The sequence below is a fragment of the Dermochelys coriacea genome, chromosome 7 (genome assembly GCF_009764565.3).
Source record: "Dermochelys coriacea isolate rDerCor1 chromosome 7, rDerCor1.pri.v4, whole genome shotgun sequence".
In the NCBI taxonomy this organism is placed as follows: domain Eukaryota; kingdom Metazoa; phylum Chordata; order Testudines; family Dermochelyidae; genus Dermochelys; species Dermochelys coriacea.
In genome coordinates, this window is record NC_050074.1 from 61,011,668 (window position 1) to 61,023,711 (window position 12,044).

Consider the following 12,044-nt stretch of genomic DNA (forward strand, 5'->3'; position numbering starts at 1 on the left):
TAAACTAACCAGCCAGGCTCCTTTAAGTGTGAACTTAAAAGCTTGTGTAAATAAATACACTCAAAACATTCCTCAAAGAGCGGCTTCATTCTGAGAAATGGCCCCTCAAGGTTCCATGTCTGTTATGCCCTTAGACATGCCTGTAGTGAATTCAGATCAAATGTGCTCAGGTTACAAGAGAAAAAAAAATATTTTTCTAACTGCTAGCACTACAAGCTCAGCCAAGGCTCTGACAGTCAGGCTGAGCTTTTTTCTTCTCAGGGATGGTCATCATGCATAGAGGTTCTGCAAGCTTCCAGTGAGAGCCATTCAGCTCTCTTGTCTTCAGTGGGTTTGCATAGTGTAACTGACTGGAACTTAATACACAATTCTGATGCTAGAGGAAAGGAACAGAATCCAGCTTTATGTCAGTCTCACCCCTACAGAGCCAGCCCAGTCAATAGGGATAAAAAGCATTGAATGCTTACTTTGGTCACTGAAGTCAGCATATCTACCTCTGCATACACACATGGAGTGGGCCTGCTGAGTAAGGGACACTTCCACACAGCAGCTGTTCAGCACAGATCCTTGATGAGATACAGAATGCTTACAGACTCAGTGTTACAAATCCATGCATACTTCAGAACAACACATTTCCACTAATGCCTACCTTCTCATTTCATCACAAGTGTTCTTTGAGTGCTTGCACAATGCATTCCACTCTTGGTGTGTATGTGCCCAGTTCAAAGTTGCCAGAAATTTTTCCCTCAGTGGTATCCATTGGGGTGGCTTGAGCACCCTCTGCTGCCATGTGCCACTAGCTTTGGTAAAAAGCTCCTAGACAACCCTGTGCCCCTCAGCTTCTTTTTGCCAACCATGATGGTCTCTGGAACTATTCTTCTTGCATTTGCAAGTTCTCACAGTTGATTTTGTTCTTTATGTATTGTAAATAATTAGTCACTAGTAGTAAAATTACTAGTGTTTAGTCAGTCAGTTAGATTTTCTGTGTATTTGCTTTTCCATCAATCCCTGGTGCCAAGAGATATTTTGGTCACTGTGCTTCAAACCCTGTGTTTCCTATAATAAGTCTATGCCCATGAGCAACTCACAAGCTAGTTGCTTGAAGTAGCTCATACTGGGACCTTTGCCAAATTTGCAAGGACTTTAAATCTCACACAAAAAAAGATCAGGAAGCCCGGCTAAAGTTTCTGCTCATGGAGAAAGCACCGAGACCTCCTCCATCTGAGCCAGACAGATAGAATCAGCACCGAGTGCTTTGGCATCCTACCATGTCAGAGTCCTGGTACCAATCCTAGTGCCTAGGAAGAGGCATAAAAAGCAGACTGCCGAAAGGGGGCAAGCTACATGAAGTCTGCCAGGCATGGGGATCAGAGTAAATTGCACTCTAAACCCAAGCACTCCTCTGCCTTGGTACCGCGGAAGCCGTATGCAGGTACTGTCAAGTCTGGAGCCAGAAGAGGCTCCCATATCTGCAGCACTGCACCGTACCAACGCTCTCGGTACTAACATTGCCAGAGGTGTTTGCAGCTGCTAGTGATCTCCTCTTGCTGTCAGTACTGGTGTCGCTCGCAGTACAAGAGTCGTCGCTTTCAGTGCTGGCGGACACAGGTGAACTGGTTGGATCATTACAACGCATGGCACGGAACCAGTCTCATGTACCCATGACAGCTTGCCCTTTGGCATCATCAAAGGGGAAACTCATTATGCTGGTCTTGCTGCAGACCTCTCCACCTTGGCACTGATCGCCAGCACAGTCAGGAGCTGTACTCCTGTGGCCACCAGAGTGAGAATTGTCCTCTTTTGAGTCAGAGATTGGGTCCTACTCTTCCCAGTTTCAAAGCTGCTCTTGTTACTCCTCCAGACATTTCTACCCTTCCATGGTTCCAGTCACAGGAGCAGCATCAAGTGGTTGGCCAGGAGGTCACTGGGGCCCTACGCCAGTACAGAGGCCCTTTTGGAACCTGTGGGGTTTTCCTCTGGTTTCCAGGATGCATTCCAGGCACTTGTATTTGTTGGCCTCAGAAAGGTGTCCTGCACCTTCCCGCTGGGCAGCACCTCTTCCCAATTCTGGTACTGAGCCCAGTACCAGATTCCAAAACCAGGTTCAACAGGACCCCATAGATAAAGAAGGGAAGGAAGAGTATCCACAGCCAGTGCAGGCTTCCTTGTCCTCCTCTCCTGACAAGGCAGTCTCAGTCAAGGGCATCTCACCTCCCCCAGATGACTATAAAGCTCACCTAGAGTTGTTAAAGGGAGTAGCCTTAAATCTGGGCATACAGATAGAGGTAGAAAAAGATTCCTCTCACAGCCTGGAAGGGTTTCTACTCCCGTTATTTCCTAATCCTGACAGCCAAGGGAGGTCTCAGATCTATTTCAGACCTGCATCAACTTAACAACTATCTCAAAAATATAAAGTTCTGCATGGTCCTCATGGCATCAATTATTCTTTCTCTGGATCCCAGGGACTGGTACGCCACCCTTGATTTACGAGATGCCTCCTTCTATGCCTCAATATACTGCGGGCACAGAAGGTTCCTCAGGTTTGTAGTGAAGCATTACCAGTTCACGGTGCTTCCGTTTGGCCTGTCTGCAGTTTCTCGGGTATTCACAAAATGTATAGCTGTAGTGGCAGTGTTCCTGAGGAGATTAGGAGTTCAGGCCTACCCTTATCTGAATGACTGACTAGTCATGGGCTGGTCCAGGGCTCTGGTTGTGTCCACTGTTTGACTCATCCAGTCAACATTCAAGGCCTTAAGTCTATTGGTCAATGCAGACAAATCTACACTCTGTCTGGTACAGAGGATAGAGTTTATTGGTGTGTGTTGGACTCTATCCAGGCGAGGGTGTTACCCCCCTTTCCCCCAAGTTACAATTCCAATTGGTCCAATCCCTGGTTACACACCTCAAATGTCATCCAATCACAACAGCCCAAAACTGTATAAGGCTCCTGAGCCTCATGGTCTTGTGCCCACAAGTGGTATAACGTGTGAGACTGTATCTCATACTCTTCCAGACTTGGATGGTCTCAGGGTACTTGCCAAGCCATCTTCCTGTGGACATTGTATTCACAGTTCCTTCTCGGGTTCTTGTTTTTCTGAGTTGGTTGTTAGATCCTCTCAACATTTGTGTGGATGTTCCCTTCATCCCCCCTCGACCGTCAATGACTCTGGTCTCAGACGCGTTAGTGCTAGGATGGGGAGCTCACTTGGGGCCCCTCAGAACTCAAGGTCTTTGGTCATTTACAAAGATATCTCTTCATATCGACATTAGAGAGCTCAGAGTGGTTAGTCTTGCTTGTCAGTCATCCCCGCCTCATATCAGAAGGAGAAACCTATTTGTTCTGACAGACAACACCGCAGCCATGTTTTACCTCAACAGGAAGGGAGGAGCTCGCTCATCCCTCCTTTTTCAGTAAGCAGTTCATCTATGGGAATTTTTTATAGCTCATTCATTCTACCTCGACTCCTCTTACCTTCCAGGGGTGCAGAACGAGATAGCAGATCACTTGAGCAGGTCTTTCTTTAGTCATCACGAGTGGTCTGTTCTCCTGGATGTAGTCAGAGGCATATTCAAGCAGTAGGGGACTTCCCAGGCAGACCTGTATGTGAACAAGTACAACAGAAAATGTCACCAATTCTTCTCCTTTCAAGGCTGCAGTCTGGGTTCCATTGTAGACGCCTTCCTGCTACCCTGGACGGTAAAGCTTTATTATGCTTTACCCCCAGTTCCAATTGGTATGCCCACACCAATACTGGTTCTCCACTAGACTTGATCTCTTAGTGGTGACTCCAATCTTACTTCTGTTGCACCTGGATTTGACCACTCAAATAGATAATAAATAAAAATATAATGCAGGCAGACATCCAGCAACAGAGTGGGGGCTATCCAGTTTATTGCACCCAATGCAGCATGTATGGTTACCTGCCCTATGGGCAGGTGGCATATGTGTGCATTTAGTGCAAGGAGCTCCTGGCTCTCAGAGACTGTGTATGGGCTTTGGAGCCCAGAGTCGCTGATCTGGAAGAGCTAAGGGAGACAGAGAGGTACATAAATGAGATACAGTAGAATGGTCCCACCCCCGGTCTGACAGCCTCTGTGTTGTTGAGGAGGATGAAAGTCTCAGGGAAGGAGAACATCCAACTGGAGCAGAGGGAAATGATCCCATAGTTGGGACCCTACTTCCAGATGATGATGTGGTATCCTCTCGCACTGAGGATACTTCTCTGGGGAGTGGGGGGAGGAACTCCAGTTATTAGGAAGAAACTGGTATTGGGTGATTCGATCATTAGAAACATAGTTGGCTGGGTTTGCGATAACCGGGAGAACCGCCTGGTTACTTGCCTACCTCGTGCAAAGGTTGCGGATCTCTCGAGACATCTAGATAGACTTAGGTGGAGTGCTGGGGAGGAGCCAGTGGTCGTGGTACATGTAGGTACCAATGACATAGGGAAGGATATAAGAGAGGTCCTGGAGGCCAAATTTAGGCTGCTAGGTAAGAGATTGAAGTCCAGGACCTTTATGATAGCATTCTCTGAAATGCTTCCAGTTCCACACGCAGGTCCAGTTAGACAGGCAGAACTGCAGGGCCTCAATGTGTGGATGAGACAATGGTGTAGGGAGGAGGGGTTTAGGTTTATTAGAAACTGGGGAAACTTTGGGGAAAGCGGGAGCCTATAGAGGAAGGATGTGCTCCACCTAAACCAAAATGGAATCAGATTGCTGGCACTTAAAATTAAAAAGATCGTAGAGCAGTTTTTAAACAAAGGGCTGGGGGAAAGCCTACAGGTGCGGAGGAGCAAGTGGTTCGGACAGAGACGTCCCTTAGGGGAGGATCTATTCATGGAGATTCTCTATGTCCTATTAAGGAGGAGAGGATGGAAGATGATAAAATACAGGTAGGATCTGATGAGAAACAGTCAAATGAAAAAAGTCTCATTCAATTACATCATATAATGGCAGACAGCTAAAAAGTGACAAGTTTTTAAAGTGCTTATATACAAATGCTAGAAGTCTAAATAATAAGATGCGTTTACTGAACTGCCTCATATTAAATGAGGATATTGATATAATAGGCATCACAGAAACTTGGTGGAATGAGGATAATCAATGGGACACAATAATATCAGGGTACAAAATATATTGGAAGGACAGAACAGGTCATGCTGGTGGGGGACTGGCACTATATGTGAAAGAAAGCGTAGAATCAAATGAAGAAAAAATCTTAAATGAACCAAACTGTACCATTGAATCTCTGTGGATAGTAATTCCATGCTCTAATAATAAGAATATAACAGCAGGGATATATTATCAACCACCTGACCAGGATGGTGATAGTGACTGTGAAATGCTCCGGGAGATTAGAGAGGCTATTAAAATAAAAAACGTAATAACTGGGTATTTCAACTATCCCCATATTGACTGGGTACATGTCACCTCAGGAAGGGATGCAGGGATAAAGTTTCTTGACACCTTAAATAACTGCTTCTAAGAGCAGCTAGCTCTTAGCAGCTACCACAAGAGGAGAGGCAATTCTTGATTTAGTCCGAAGTGGAGCACAGGATCTGATCCAAGAGGTAAATATAGCTGGACTGCTTGGTAATAGTGACCATAATATAATTAAATTTAACATCCTTATGGCAGGGAAAACACCACAGCAGCCCAGCCCCAACCCCTTTAATTTCAGAAAAGGGGACTACACAAAAATGAGGAAGTTAGGTAAACAGAAATTAAAAGGTACAGCACCAAAAGTGAAATCCCTGCAAGCTACATGGAAACTTTTTAAAAACACCATAATAGAGGCTCAACTTAAATGTATACATCAAATTAAAAAACTGTAAGAGAACCAAAAAAGTGCCATCATGGCTAAACAATTAAGTAAAAGAAACAGTGAGCGGCAAAAAGGCATCCTTTAAGAAATGGAAGTTATAGCCTAGTGAGGAAAATAGAAAGGAGCATAAATTCTGGCAAATCAAGTGTAAAAATATAATTAGGAAGCCAAAAAAGAATTTGAAGAACAGCTAGCCAAAGACTCAAAAAATAATAACCAAAAAAAATTGTAAGTACATCAGAAGCAGGAAGCCTGCTAAACAACCAAGGGGGCCATTGGACAATCAAGATGCTAAAGGTGTACTCAAGGACGAGAAAGCCATTGCGGAGAAACTAAATGAATTCTTTGCATCGGACTTCATGCCTGAAGATCTGAGGGAGATTCCCAAACCTGAGCCATTCTTTTTAGGTGACAAATCTGAGGAACTGCCCAGATTGACGTCATTAGAGGAGGTTTTGGAACAAATTGTTAAACTAAACAGTAATAAGTCAGCAGGATCAGATGGTATTCACCCAAGAGTTCTGAAGGAACTCAAATGTGAAATTGCAGAACTACTAACTATAATCCGTAATCTATCATTTAAATCAGCTTCTGTACCAAATGACTGGAGGATAGCTAATATGACTCCAATTCTTAAAAAGGGCTCCAAAGATGACAAGGTCCCTCACCAAAGTCTCTTAAGCAAAGTAAGCTGTCATGGGATAAGAGGGAAGGTCCTCTCGTGGATTGGTAACTGGTTAAAAGATAGGAAACAAAAGGGTAGGAATAAATGGTCAGTTTTCAGAATGGAGAGAGGCAAATAGTAGTGTCCCCCAGGAGTCTGTACTGGGACCAATCCTATTCGACATATTCATAAATGATCTGGAAAAAGGGGTAAACAGTGAAGTGACAAAATTTGCAGATGATACAAAACTACTCAAGATATTTTAAATCCCAGGCAGACTGTGAAGAGCAACAAAAGGATCTCTCAAAACTGGGTGACTGGGCAACAAAATGGCAGATGAAATTCAATGTTGATAAATTCAAAGTAATGCACATTGGAAAACACAATCCCAGTTATACATATAAAATGATGGGGTCTAAATTAGCTGTTACCACTCAAGAAAGAGATCTTGGTATCATTGTGGATAGTTCTCTGAATACATCCACTCAATGTGTAGTGGCAGTCGAAAAAGCAAACAGAATATTGGGCATAATTAAGAAAGGGATAGGTAATAAGACAAAAAATATCATATTGCTTCTATATAAATTCATGGTACGCCCACATCTTGAATACTGCATGCAGAGGTAGTTACCCCATCTCAAAAAGGATATATTGGAATTGGAAAAGGTTCAGAAAAGGGCAACAAAAATTATTAGGGGTATGGGACAGCTTCTGTATGAGGAGAGATTAATACGACTGGGACTTTTCAGCTTGGAAAAGAGACTACTAAGGGGGGATATGATAGAAGGCTATAAAATCATGACTGGAGTGGAGAAAGTAAAAAAGGAAGTGTTATTTATTCCTTCTCATAACACAAGAAGTGTGGGTCACCAAATGAAATTAATAGGCTGCAGGTTTAAAACACACAAAAGGTATTTTTTCACACAACGCACAGTCAGTCTGCGGAACTCTTTGCCAGAGGATGTTGTGAAAGCCAAGACTAAAACACGGTTCAGAAAAGAACTAGATAAGTTCATGGAGGATAGGTCCATCAATGGCTATTAGCCAGGATGGGCAGGGATGGTATCCCTAGTCTCTGTTTGCCAGAAGCTGGGAATGGGCGACAGGGAATGGATCACTTGATGATTACCTATTCTGTTCATTCCCTCTGGGGTACCTGGCATTGTCCACTGTCGGAAGACAGGATACTGGGCTAGATAAACCTTTGGTCTGAACCAGTATGGCTGCTCTTATGCTCTTATGTAATACCACAGTCAGCTGCTCCCCCGAACCTGTGTTCCCTTCATTTAACAGCCTGGAAGCTCCATGGCTAAATCCCAGAGAACAATCTTGCTTGGAGTAAATTCGCCAAGTCTTACTAAGCAGTAGAAAGCCCTCCACCAGAGCCACCTACCTGTCAAAATGGAAGCGGTTCTTAGTCTTGGCTTCCCAAACCAGAGTCTTGCTGATGCGTTCATCCATCCAACATATACTGTTTGCTGCACCTGAAACAGCAAGGCTTAGCAATTTCCTCTGTCAAGGTTCACCTGGTAACAATATCCGCTTTCCACCATTGTGTGGATAACAGTTCTGTTTTTTCACATGACATGAGAATCAGATTTCTTAAAGGCCTTGAAAAGTTGTATCCTCAATGAAGAGAGCTTGTCCCTCCACCCTTGGGACTAGACCCTGGTCTTGTCTAAATCTATGGGACCACCGTTTGACCTTTTTAGCAATGTGCTCCTTTCTATACCTCCCTAGAAGGTGGCTTTTCTAATTGCCATCACTTCTGCTAGAAGAGTCTTGGAACTCCATGCCCTGACATCGGAACCTCCATATACGGTTTTCTTTAAAGATAAGGTATATTTACACCCTCACCTGAGTTTCCTTTGTAAAGCAGTTTCAAATTTTCATAGCAATCAATAAGTCTACTTACCTGTGTTATACCCAAAACCTCACAGAAATAGGAATCAACGACTACACACACTGGATGTTACATGAGCTCTAGATTTCTACATAGACAGGACTGAACCACTTCAGCAGTCCATCCAAATGTTCACAGAGGATTTTGTCTTGGATAACTTCATGTATCCACGCTTGTTATGAACAGGCAGGCATTTGGCCACCAAGTAACCTGATTATTCATTCCACAAGATCTCAAGCATCCTTAGCGGTGTTCTTAGTGCAAATCCCTATCTAGGACATTTGAAAAGCAGCAAGCCGGTCATCGGTGCACTTTCTCCTCCCATTACACCATCACCTATTATTCTAGGGATGATGCCAAATTTGGTTAAGCTGTATGTATGTGAACTCTGATCCCTCCAGCTTTATTACTGCTTGGGAGTCACCAAGAGTGGAATGTGCAAGCACTTGATGAAGAAGAGACGGTTATGAACCTTTTGTAATTGTTGTTCTTTGAGATGTGTTGCACATGTCTATTCCACGACCTACCCTCCTACCCTTCTATGTCGGACTTTCTGGAAAGAAAGAACTGAGGGGGGCTCAGGGGCAGTTAGGCATTTTATAGCAGTGCACGGCAGCAGAGGTTGCTGCCCTAATAGGTACCACTGAGGGAAAAATTGCTGGCAACGGTGCATGGGGCACACAGGCACTAAGAGTGGAATGGACCAAGTGCAACTCATCTTGAATAACAACAATTACAAAAGATTAGTAAACATTTTTTCATGTCATTTTCCTTCTTCCTCTGTGGTTTAATGAGAGCCCTGACCCTGCTAAACATGTACATTGTTACCCAGCTGCAGCAGAATTGTGTTGCTTACAGCAAACATTGGACTTATTACTTAGTTCTGAACTGTTTTCATCAAGGGTAGTGGGCACTAACGCGTGGGTTCTTTGTGGCTCGGGTTCTTTCACATCTCCAAAGTAGTATCTCATGGCAAATGAATCAGTTAGTGTGTAGACTGTTAGACCATTTCCAGCCCATCCCTTTTGAGGCTAGGACACCTGGCTTTTTTGTTTCCTTTCTGTGTATATGTATGCTCACTTTTCTCACCCTGCAGCTCACAATCTGCTTTCTACTAGGCTGACACACCATTCCTGCAGACAGCCACTAGGGGGCCACGAAAGAACAGTGCACTGTAAATGCTTGAAGTGGTCTGCTGGACATTCCCTGCTTGTGTTGTTTGTCTGATGAACCTATTTCATGTAGAGCAGCACGTAGCATTTGAAAACAAGCCACCCACAGGATGCTTCTGATCATAGTACCTGTGCTGAAATACTGTAGAGATCAGTTAAAGCCACGCTACTACTGAAGATAAGAAATGCTCTTAATGTTTATTATTGAGAAGGGAGATATGTCATCAGTGCCAGGCTTTGATCGGCCATGTTCTAGAGGCAGAATAACAGGGTCCATTTCAGACCCTTGGATTGTGTTTCAGACCAGCAGGACAAGATTTTTAAACCCCCAGGGCATGATGTCTTCTCAGTGTCAGTTCCTTGCCCAGGGAGCATGCTCTAGGCTTGGGTCTCGCATCATACCTGAGAGGCAGTATATAGAATTCATTTCACAACTGTTCATCCTGTTGTATGCCGCATGAGAAAAGGTGCATCTGGGATGGAGCAGTTTTGAAATTTTATGTCAATATTCTTTCATAGAAACAGAAGTTTGAAAAAAGAAAAGAGAGAGTCCTTGTACAGTATGTGTCTGGTTGACACCCAGAACCACTCTCACTTACTGTGGCCTCCTCTTGATAGCTTTTAGCAGAGCATGCAGATGCCTTCCAACTAACATCTGGCTTTGAGGCAACTATCAACAAGTTTGACAGCAATTTCTCAACACATCTCCTGGACCTTCTGGATAAGCTGAGTGTTTACAGCACCAATGACTGTGAGCACAGCATGATCAACATCATCTACAGGTGAGCAGAGTGGAACTGTCTCCTAGTAGCACAGGAAGGAAAGAGTCCAACTCTAGACCAGGCTGAAGTTTGTTCTTTATTCCTTTTTCGTGGTATCATGGCAGCCAGATGTTCTATCAGTGTAACACTGGAATAGCAAGAATCTTTAGTCAGTAGTTCAGCAAATAGCTTTTTCAAATGTACTTTTGCAAGGAATAAAGTTGGGGAAATGGAGGTTCTTTTTTAAGCTATTGCAAATCTGACTTTGTAAATGATGCTAGCCTCACTGTATTTGGTCATAGCCTTGTCCTGTGTCACTGAAATGACTATACTTCTTGGGAAACTGACCTACCCGCTCCATGCCTCAGTTTCTCCATCTCCAAGATGGGGATAATAGTGCTGCCTTTGAAATGCTTTCAGATCTACGCATGAACAGCTGCTATAAAAGTGCCAAGTATTATTAGTAACACTGGGTCTTTAAGATCTCTCCGCAGCTACATTGGAACATGGTGCGAAATGCGTAGAGCCTGCTGAGGCACTGCCAGTTTCTCATCCCCACAGGGTATGCACTGGGAAATCCTTCTCAGTTGAGCTTGGATGAAGTGCATCAAACAGAAGTGCCTCTCGCTCTGTGCATTCCTGCCAGTATTTTTTTCCCCAGAGGAACTGAGACTGTTGTTGCTGTTGATGTCTACTGGTGGCAAGCCATGTACAGTACTGGACTGGGGTTATTTTTTATGAGAGAAGATTAAAATTAAATTAAATCCAAATATGTTAATATCTGGAAATGCACAACTAAGGCACCAAACAATTGTAGGATTAAGGGGATGGGTGAGGATGGAGCGGGGCAGAGAGACTTGGCATTCCTAATCTGATGTGTCACAGGAGGAAAAGCAAAAAAGAAAAGGAGGACTTGTGGCACCTTAGAGACTAACAAAATTATTTGAGCATAAGGTTCGTGAGCATCAGCTCACTTCATTGGATGCATTCGGTGGAAAATACAGTGGGGAGATTTATATACACACACAGAGAACATGAAACAATGGGTTTTATCATACACACTGTAAGGAGAGTGATCACTTAAGATGAGCTATTACCAGCAGGAAGGAGGAAAACCTTTTGTGGTGACAAGCAAGATGGGTCATGTCCAGCAGTTAACAAGAACGTCTGAAGAACAGTGGGTGTAATGACCCATCCACTCCCAGTCTTTATTCAAGCCTAAGTTAATTGTATCCAGTTTGCAAATTAATTCCAATTCAGCAGTCTCTCGTTGGAGTCTGTTTTTGAAGTTTTTTTGTTGAAGGATAGCCACTCTCAGGTCTGTAATCGTGTGACCGGAGAGACTGAAGTGTTCTCTGACTGGTTTTTGAATGTTATAATTCTTGACATCTGATTTGTGTCCATTTATTCTTTTACGTAGAGACTGTCCAGTTTGACCAATGTACATGGCAGAGGGGCATTGCTGGCACATGATGGCATATAACACATTGTAGATGCTCAGGTGAACGAGCCTCTGATAGAAAGAAAAGGAGTACTTGTGGCACCTTAGAGACTAACAAATTTATTAGAGCATAAGCTTTCGTGAGCTACAGCTCACTTCATCGGATGCAGCTCACGAAAGCTTATGCTCTAATAAATTTGTTAGTCTCTAAGGTGCCACAAGTACTCCTTTTCTTTTTGCGAATACAGACTAACACGGCTGCTACTCTGGAGCCTC

General features: G+C 43.7%; 1 protein-coding gene across 6 annotated transcripts in view; it reads left to right on the forward strand.

Moving 5' to 3' along the window:
* The window catches only part of TUBGCP2 (tubulin gamma complex associated protein 2), a 96,929-nt gene that overhangs the window by 82,935 nt on the left and 1,950 nt on the right, over positions 1-12,044 (forward strand). For all 6 annotated transcript variants that reach the window (XM_038408165.2, XM_043519918.1, XM_043519917.1 and 3 more), the window contains one exon: positions 10,185-10,348. In XM_038408165.2, the coding sequence (XP_038264093.1) occupies positions 10,185-10,348 (164 nt within the window). The remainder of the gene's footprint in view (positions 1-10,184; positions 10,349-12,044) is intronic.